General features: G+C 37.5%; 1 protein-coding gene across 1 annotated transcript in view; it reads left to right on the top strand.

The window, feature by feature from the left end:
- The window catches only part of ADAM9 (ADAM metallopeptidase domain 9), a 97,642-nt gene extending 88,893 nt beyond the window's left edge, over nt 1-8,749 (top strand). The window contains exons 21-22 of the mRNA XM_037055422.1: nt 5,596-5,663; nt 7,377-8,749. Coding sequence (XP_036911317.1) covers nt 5,596-5,663; nt 7,377-7,470 — 162 coding nt within the window. The 3' untranslated portion in view covers nt 7,471-8,749. The remainder of the gene's footprint in view (nt 1-5,595; nt 5,664-7,376) is intronic.
- The last annotated feature ends 1,621 nt before the right edge of the window (nt 8,750-10,370 follow it).

The following is a 10,370-nucleotide window of genomic DNA, read 5'->3' on the forward strand; positions in this document are numbered from 1 at the left end:
TGTATATCTGAAATATTTTAATATTTAATATCTAAAATATAAAATAATTTAGATTTTAAATTAAATACTCATATAAATATTTTAAGGCACATCTTTCTCCATCACCATATATTTGGCCTCCTTTACCCATTACTGCCCTCCTGCCCCACTTCCCTCTGGTACCCACCGTATTGTCTGTGTTAGGAGTTCTTGTTTGCTTTGTTCATTTGTTGCTTTCGGTTTTATATCCTGCTTAGGATTTATATCCTATGTAGGAGATAAAACATCTACATCTTTGTCAGTACTTGTCAGACTTTTAAAGTCTTTCCACTTTATGTGGAGGGAAATGATTAGATATCCTTCCTCATGTTTCATATATATTCTATTCCTTTTCCCTGGTAAAAAAGAAACAAAAAATTATTATGCACTTCTTCTTCCTTAATTATATATTTTCAAGATTTTCCATATTACTACATATTTAGGATAATCATACAGTCCCTACATACAGAAGTTAGAAATTACATATATGCTCTTCACCCTTGACATATTTTTATTATGATAAAATATATATGGCATAAAATTTGCCATTTTAATAAATTTGAAGTGTACAATTTAGTGACCTCACATTTACAATGTTTTGCAATCATCACCACTGTCTTGTTAAAAATCTTTTTCATTACCCTGAACAAAAATTTTATACCATGAAGTAATAACTCCCATCTCTCCTCCCCTTTAAATTTGAAAATCTACTTTTGCGTTTATACAGAAAGGCTACTGGAACTTGATAGGGGTGATGTGGAGTCTGTAGATCACTTTGGGTTGAGAGAGTTTGACAGTACTGAGTCTTTGGAACCACAGACACTAGTTGTCTTCCTGTTAATTTAGGTCTCATTTAAATTTCTCAGTAATGGGTTGTAATTTTCATTGTTTAAGTTTTTTACCTTCTGGATTAAATTTATTCCTAGGTATTTTATCCTTTTTGGCTGCTATTATAAACGGAATTGCTTTCTTAATTTCCTTTTCAGATTGTTCATTGCTGGTGTATAGAAACAAAATTGATTTAGGCATGTTTATTATATATTTTGCATCACTGCTGAATTCATTTACTAACGGTAGTTGCTTTCTTTGGAACTTTCTGTTTACATGTAGGATCATATTATCTGCGAATAGAAATGGCCATAGTTCCTTTTTTCCAATTTCAACACCACTTATTTACTTAGGTGTTTACTCTAACTGTCCTGGCCAGACCGTCTAGTACTGTGTTCCACAGCAGTGGTAAAATCGGCATCCTTGTATCGTTTCTGATTTTAGGGGGAATGCTTTCAGTTTCCTTGGCATATTTAAAAAGTCCTCCATGTTCTAGTGAATCTTTGTTGTTGATTGAGAAGTCCTTGAGGCAGTCCTGGAGAGCTGTTTTTACATTTTCAGCTGTTGGTAGAGTCCTTATGTACAAAAAAAGAGATTGGGAAAGACAATCTCATCTGAAATCTATTTAAAAAATTTATTAATATGGCAATATCAGCTTTTGGGGGGTTTAATATTGACCTTATATCTTTTTCTGTCTGAGCTCTAGATTTTTGTTTTGTGTGTACACTGAAGTTTTACCCAAAACATGGGTAAATAGGTAAATGGGTAAATAGGCCTTTTCTTCAGATAACTTCTTATCTTCATTTGCATATATAACTTGGGCCCTTTTTCTCCTCCTCTTTTATGTTTTTATTGTTGCAAATTGCCCTTTTTACAAGTGTGTTTGTACCAAATTGAATTAGTTGTAGTTATTTTAAGTGTTTCCCCTTTTAACTTTTGTGTTGTCATAATTATTTATTTATTTTTAAATTTATTTTTAAAAAACTATTTTATTGTTCAATTACAGTTGTCTGGGCCCTGGCTGGCGTAGCTCAGTGGATTGAGCACGGGCCTGCGAACCAGACAATTGTGGTTCAATTCCCAGTCAGGGCACATGTCTGGGTTGCAGGCCAGATCCTTGCAGGCTAACTACCAGCAGGGGACGTGCAAAAGGCAACCATACATTGATATTTCTCTCCCTCTCTCCTTCCCCTCTAAAGATAAATAAATAAATAAAATCTTAAAAAAATACAGTTGTCTGCATTTCCTCCCACCACTCCCCCCACCCTGGCTCAACCCCGCTCTCTCCCATGTAACAAGTGTTTAATACCCTGTTTTGAAATAGAGTTGCCACTGATTCTGTTTGTCATCTTACAGTTCGTGTGCTCCTTCCAACATTATCTGTAATGCAGTTCTTGTGGTGGGGAACTCCGCAGCTTTTGTTTGTCTGGGAAAGCCTCTGATTCTCCTGCATGGCCGAGGGATCACTTTGCAGGATGGTAGAGTACTCTTGGCTGGTAGTTTCTGTATTTCAATATTTTGAATATGTCATTCTCTTTCCCCCAGTCTGTAGAATTTCTGCTGAGAAATCTGGTGATGGCCCGATGGGGGTTTCTTTGTAGGTTACTGTCTTTTCTCCTTCTGGCTGCCTTTAGAATTTTTTGTTTATCATTGACTTTTGACAGTCTTAATATAATGTGTCTCAGAAAAGTTTATTTTTGTGTGGAGATAATTGTGTTATGTTAGTTTCTTGTATTCTTATGTTGAGTTCAACCCCCAGCTTTTGGAAGTTCTCATCTATTATTTCTTTAAACAGGCTCTTTCTTCTTATTAGGTACCCATTATCCTTATGTTGCCCTTCTTAACAGAGACCAATAATTCTGTTTTTTCCATTTTAAAAAAAATCTTAGTTTTAAGCCCTGGCTGGTATAGCTCAGTGGATTGAGCGTGGGCCTGCGAACCAGACAATCGTGGTTCGATTCCCAGTCAGGGCACATGNTGGAAGTTCTCATCTATTATTTCTTTAAACAGGCTCTTTCTTCTTATTAGGTACCCATTATCCTTATGTTGCCCTTCTTAACAGAGACCAATAATTCTGTTTTTTCCATTTTAAAAACAATCTTAGTTTTAAGCCCTGGCTGGTATAGCTCAGTGGATTGAGCGTGGGCCTGCGAACCAGACAATCGTGGTTCGATTCCCAGTCAGGGCACATGCCCGGGTTGTGGGCTGGTTCCTGGCAGGGGACTCAGGAGAGGCAACTATACATTGATGTTTCTCTCCTTCTCTCCTTCCCTTCCCCTCTGAAGATGAATGAATAAAATCTTAAAAAAAATTAAAAAAATCTTAGTTTTTTTTCTTTTCCACCTGAATTATTATTTCTAATGCATTTCTCATCTCATTAATTGAGTGCTTCGGCTTTAGATTTCTGTTTGGTTCTCTTCTAGAGTTTAAATCTCTTTCGTAAAGTACTTCTTTTGTTCATTAATTTTATTTCTGAGCTCATCAAACTGCCTTTCTGAATTTTTTTGGTATCTTGTTGAGTTGCTTCATAACAGCTATTTTGAATTCACTATCATTTAGATCACAGTCCTTTGTCACTTTGAGTTTGGTTTCTGGAAAATTGTTCATCTTTTTGTGATAACCATGTTACTGTGGTTGTTCATGGGTTGTACCATTGTATGTGACCAATGAATAGGTACCCCATTCTTGTTAATAGCTCCATACCATTCCATCTTATGGGTTTACCATAGATTCAAGAACAGGTTGTTTCAAATCTTGGCCTCACCACAAATGCAGCATCAGGCATTCTTGTACATAGGTTNTAAAGTACTTCTTTTGTTCATTAATTTTATTTCTGAGCTCATCAAACTGCCTTTCTGAATTTTTTTGGTATCTTGTTGAGTTGCTTCATAACAGCTATTTTGAATTCACTATCATTTAGATCATAGTCCTTTGTCACTTTGAGTTTGGTTTCTGGGAAATTGTTCATCTTTTTGTGATAACCATGTTACTGTGGTTGTTCATAGGTTGTACCATTGTATGTGACCAATGAGTAGGTACCCCATTCTTGTTAATAGCTCCATACCATTCCATCTTATGGGTTTACCATAGATTCAAGAACAGGTTGTTTCAAATCTTGGCCCCACCACAAATGCAGCATCAGGCATTCTTGTACATAGGTTTTTGCAGACATGTGAAAGTATATGTAAATTCCAAGGAGTGGACCTTGTCCCTTTAAAGTGTACCTGTAGCATGTCGGAAGGGGATGGAGACAGTTTTTTGCACCATTCCTCTATTTTCACAGTAGAAGCAAATCACTTCATGGGGCAAAACCCCCCAAAACATCCCAGAACAAAACAGATCATCTGTTCCATAGCAGGACCCAGAGAACATTCAAGCTCTTCTTCAACACTGTGCATATTGAGTGTTTTCTGCCACTCACAGAGCTTTGGTTGATAGTGGAGAATACCATAGTCAAGAATGCTTCATCAGTGATCTAGTAATTTCATCTCATCCTCCCTGATTTTTCCTAATGTAATGTGATTTATAAAAAAATGTATTGCTTTTACTTTCTTATTTAAGGCTGTGTTATAGAGTCTCACTTTGTTTCAAAACTTTCAACACCTTGTCAAGGAAGAATATAAGGAATCCCAAAATCAAGGGTTGTAGATTAGTGGTATCTGTAGCACCACTTAGGTACTGTATACATTTGGCAATACAGTTTTAGAAGAATTTATTTAGAATTGACATAGGCAACAAACAATAAGTGTTGGAGAAGTTGTGGATAAAAGGGAACCCTAGTGCACTGTTGGTGCGATTGCAGACTGGTACAACTACTATGGAAAACATTATGGAATTTTCTCAGAAAACTGAAAATGGATCTGCCTTTTGACCCAGCAATTCTACTGTTAGGATTATATCCTAAGAACCCTGAAACACCAGTCCAAAAGAACCTATGCACCCCAGTGTTCATAGCAGCACAATTTATAATAGCCAAGTGTTGGAAGCAACCTAGGTGCCCATCAGTAAATGAATGGATCAAAAAATTATGGTACATTTACGCAATGGAGTTCTATGGCAGAAAGAAAGAAGGAGCTCCTGCCCTTTGCAATAGCATGGATGGAACTGGAAAGCATTATGCTAAGTGAAATAAGCCAGGTGGTGAGAGACAAATACCATATGATCTTACCTTTAACAGGAAGCTAATCAACAAAGCAAACAAACTAGCAAAATGTAACCAAAGACACTGAAATTGAGAACAGGCTGACAGTGACCAGAGGGGAGAGGGGAGGGAATTTCAGAGGGAAAGGGGAAGAGTTTGCAGGAACAAGTATAAAGAACACATGGACAAAAACAAGGGGGGGTGGTAGAAAGGAGAGGGAGGTGGAGAGAGCTTGTGGGGTGGTCTGGGATGGGAGTAAAAGGCAGAAAATTGTACTTGAACAACAATTAAAATAAATAAAAAATTAAAAAATAAAATATATTGACATAGGAAATATGTTTCCTTTTTAACTAAGGTAGTTGTTTATAACTAAGACTATCATACTTTAGTAATATTGACTTTAAAAAATACATAGCCTTAAAATAATTAAGTATTTCATATTCAGTGGTAAAGATGTTGAATAAGCAAAAAATTTTTTAATGTTAGCATTGTAATTAAGTTATCTAGTCATCAATTTTAAACATATTGGTTACTTTATATGAAAAACAACAAACTGTATAGAAAAATAGTCATGAGTGCATTGTGGTAATGACTTTTTTCTTTTTTAGCCTATATATGCAAACAGATACCCCGTACCAACGTATGCAGCTAAGCAACCTCAGCAGTTCCCATCAAGGTCTGAAGCGAATTTGCTTAGATTATTTGACTAGAATAAAATTCAGAGTTAATGTCTAATGTTTTTTCCTTCTATTTTAATTTGATTTAGGACATGTGTTTATTGCCAACAGATTAGATCAGGGGTGTCAAACTCCTGGTTTGGGCTGAAATAGTTTGAGGACTGTGTAAATGTAACCACTCCTTAACTGTTAAGGAGTTGAAATTACACTCAGCCCTTTGAAGGCAACCACGAGGCTGATGTGGTGCCCAGTGAAGATGAGTTTGACACCCTTGGATCAGATAGGGCACAATTTACAGAAGAGCTTTTAAGAATTTTATGTAAGTTTTGTCATATTAGTACAGTGTCAAATGAAATTTTAAAGAAGCCTCAGCAAGACGGTAAACTGCTGCAGCCAGTGGTGTACATGAAGTTCAGAAAGAAGGGCCTGTAAAGTGCACGGCCATGGGAAACTGGGTGGGTTGGACCGGGCACCAGAGAACTACCAGGGAGGTGAAGAATTGTGGGGCCGAGTTCCAGGAGAGGAAGGCAGTCAGGTGATGATCCCAGCCTGGGGTCCTTTTTCTGTCATAGGTGTGTTTGCCTGTTCAGACAGTGAGCCCTGAGAGAGTAGGAAGCTGAGGAGCTCCTTCAACAAACTCACGGGGCTGGGGGGCAAAGATTAGGCCCCGCTGAGGAGAAGACACCCTGACAAACATCCCAGGTTTTGCATTGCAACCCAGGGCTAAGGGTGAACTAGTCCTCAACTTATTCCTACAGTTGTTTTTTTAATGTTTGGTCTCTTGATTTAAAAAAAAACAGACCTAGAAGAAAAAGAAAATGTGACTAAAACCAGGGAAAGCAATTGACTGTAGAAACACTCAGAGGTCATCCAGTCAATAGAGTTATCAGATAAAGACTTTAAAATAACTGTGGTGATGATCATATAGAATTAATAGTTAAGATTGAGAATTTCGGCACAGAACTAGAAACTTTTAAGAAAAGGAACCAAATTATAGACTCAATAGATGGGCTTAAAATCAGTAAGAAAGAAGAAAAATTTTTTCCTGTATTTTGCATCACACAAAATGCATCCCACTCCTTTCATCCCCAAAAGTCTTTTCAAATTACAACTGAATTGCAACTCTGAGATGTGTTCTCCTGTATAGTCTTTATTCTACAATAAGAGTGTGTTCAAATCCAACCGAACATCACAAGAAGAATGTAGAAATTGTGACACACGTACTCACCAGGTAATGAGTGCAGTGTGTAACTGGGTTAGTGGTGTACTAGATTGAAGTGGTCAAGGAAAGGATATCCACAAGTTAAAGTATCAGGATGAGAAGGACAAGTAGAGAAGTCATAGACAGTTTAACTCTGAGAGTGGATATTATGTTTGAGAGACCTGGAATTTCACCTCTGTGTATATTTGTAAGATTTATACTTACAGTATTTCACTGCCCTTACATCCTAACACCACAAGAGGCACTTAAATGCACAGTGTCCAGAACCTTCACACAACATTGTAGATCATGGAATAGCACGAATGTAATGTCAGTACTCCACTGTAGACTCTCTTTGACCATTGCACATCAGATCAGTAATAATCTCAGAATATAATGTACACTTAATGGTGAGCAATGTTCAGGATGGTGATATGTTGGGCTTGCAACGAATGTAGCATTGTTCCATTCAGCTGAAACACATGGTTAACTCTGTTTTTTTTTCTCACAGGCCCCCTCCACCACAACCGAAAGTATCATCTCAGGGAAATTTAATTCCTGCCCGTCCTGCTCCTGCGCCTCCTTTATATAATTCCCTCACTTGATCGTTTGCCCCTCCTCCTGCAGATGTCTTCAGGGAACTGAGAGAATACTTTTTTTTTCTTGATACTTTCTTGAAAATCCTTTCTTCCTGCTGCAACTATGAATGAAAGCAAAACATCGCAAAACAAACTTTTACTAACACAGAAAAGCAGAAAATGGATAGTGGGAATTGAGAAATATAAGAAATTCAGCGAAATCAGGGAATTTAAAATAACATTTTCATTTCCATCACTGAATAAGTCTTATTCAGTCATCTGTGAAGTTAAGGCACCTAACATGGATTGTTATTTTGAACACGTTACTGTAATGATTCTCAGATTAACTGTCTTGGTTTAAGATTTGTTACTGTGTGCTTAAATGTAACTATGAATTTTGACCTTAGTTCTCATTAATGTAGTTTTGGGTTGAACATGTGATAATCTAATACCTGTGAAAACTGACTTAACTGCCAATAATATCTAATATTTTTCATCTTGCACAGACTAATAATCATCATACACTAGGATCTTGAACAGACATTTGCTCTGTCTTCAGAAGAATGCACAAAACCCACATTTAAGATGTTATAATATTACTTTTTAAGTACAAAATACACTAGAAGTGTGTATGTGTGTATTCACACACAATTATTATCTTTTATTTTTATGATTGTTCTATGGATAAATGATTCTATGGATTAATGACTCTATGGATTCTATGGACAATAGATTCTCTGGATCTATCTATGGATAATGAATATTAGAAAGGTTAATTTAATAATAGAATTCTATTGTGAATCATGTTAAAACATGACATTCTTTTACAATAGCATTATTTTAATAAAGTATAAACTTTAAGGTACGACATATTTAATAGAACTAATCAGATATGCTGTTGATTCATGGCTGTAAAAAAGCAGGAGCAATTATATCTTCAATCAGTGGAGCTGTTATAAAACCACTTGAGAATTTCATGAGCACTTTAACTAAGTTTAAAATCCGAAACTTCAAAGCTTGCTATTAATATAATTTAGAATGTTTACATTTACTAAGGTGTGCTGGAACATGTCTTCTGTTGACACTTTTTTAAAGAAATTAGGTTGGAGAGAGAAAGGATGAAAAGATTTTCTTAGATAAGTGCAAAAATGTTATGTGGTATCTGTGAGGTATCATCCCAACTGTGTTAAAAAAGAATTTTACTATGGAAGCAATGGTATTGATAGTAAAATTTTAAGTACTTAAAAATTTTACATAACCTTTCATAATAAAGTTTAACAATAGGTTTATTAACTGAATTTCATTAGTTTTTCCAAAAATTTTGGTTTGTGTATATATACATATGCAAATATAACATTTACAATAAATAAAATACTTGAAATTATGTTTTGTGTTGCCTAGTACTTCCTACTTAGTTATTTATAGCCTTATTAATTTAAACATTATGCTCTGGCTGATATGGCTCAGTGGATTGAGTGCTCCCCTATGAACTAAAGGGTTGCTGGTTTGATTCCCAGTCAGGGCACATGCCTGGGTTACAGGCCAGGTCCCAGTGGGGGCGTGTGAGAGGCAGCCACACATTGATGTTTCTCTTCCTCGCTTTCTCACTCCCCCTCTCTCTAAAAATAAATAAAATCTTACAAAAAACATTATACTGGACAAAACTACTATACTAGTAGATTTAACTAGTATACTAGTCAAACTTTTACAGATATTTGACTAATTTTTTAACACTTCTATCAAACTACACAATGGCCTTTTGTTTTTAAAGGAAAACATTAGTTTTGAAAAAGATATTTCAGTTCTCTGAAGATGATACATTGTTTTAACAATCAGATATACATTGACTTCCGCCAAGATGGAGGCATAGGTGGAAACACTGTGCCTTCTCCCACAACCAAGTTTGAACACAACAAAGGTTTGGAGAACTAGGACACACCCAAAGACCAGAAAACGGAATTATACAGAAGTCCGACAACTACGAACCGCTCAACGGGGACGGTAAGAGAGGTGAAGCCAGCAGCGGAGCTGGGTCTGGCAGGACAGATCCCCCGACCCAGGCGCGCAGGCAGCCCGGAACCAGTCGGGGTGTGGGGCAGACTGACCTCGGTCGCACATTCGCGCACAGTGAGATGGACCACGCAGGCCCCAGGGGGCGAACCCAGTGGTGGAGGGCTGACGGCAGTGGCAAACTCACGTGCAGTGAAACGAAACACATGGGCCTGGTGATGGTGGTGGCTGCGGTGCCGGTGGGGGCCGTGGCCGCAGGCGGCAGATGGGAAGCCATTGTCCCTTTTTGACCCCGCCCCCACATACAATGTTACAACCCAGCGACTTAGTTGCCCTGCTCTAGTGAACACTTTAGGGCTCTGATCCTGCTACGGAACAGGCATGAACAGCCCAAAAGATGGCGCAAGAAGAACTCAAATTCCCAGAGCCAATAACTCTAAGCGACCGAGAAATTGCCAGCCTCTCAGAAGCACAATTCAAGACACTATTTATCAGGATGCTCACAGAACTGGTAGATTACAGTCACAAATTAGAGGAACATATGAAGGCTAAACTAATTGAAATGAAGGGAGATGTCCAGGAAACCAATAGTGATGGAAAGGAAACTGGGACTCAAATCAATGGAATGGACCAGAAGGAAGAACGAAACATCCAACCAGAAAGGAATGAAGAAATGAGAATTCAAAAAAATGAGGAGAGGCTTAGGAACCTCCAGGACATCTTTAAACGTTCCAACATCCGAATTATAGGGGTACCAGAAGGGGGAAAGAAACAGCCACGAGTGGAAAACGTATTTGAACAAATAATAAAGGAGAACTTCCCCAGTCTGGCAAAGGAAATAGACTTCCAGGAAATCCAGGAAGCTCAGAGAGTCCCAAAGAAGTTGGACCCAAGAAGGAACACACCAAGGCACATCA

Source organism: Sturnira hondurensis, unplaced genomic scaffold (genome assembly GCF_014824575.4).
Source record: "Sturnira hondurensis isolate 20B ecotype Veracruz unplaced genomic scaffold, ASM1482457v3 Scaffold0008640, whole genome shotgun sequence".
NCBI lineage: Eukaryota > Metazoa > Chordata > Mammalia > Chiroptera > Phyllostomidae > Sturnira > Sturnira hondurensis.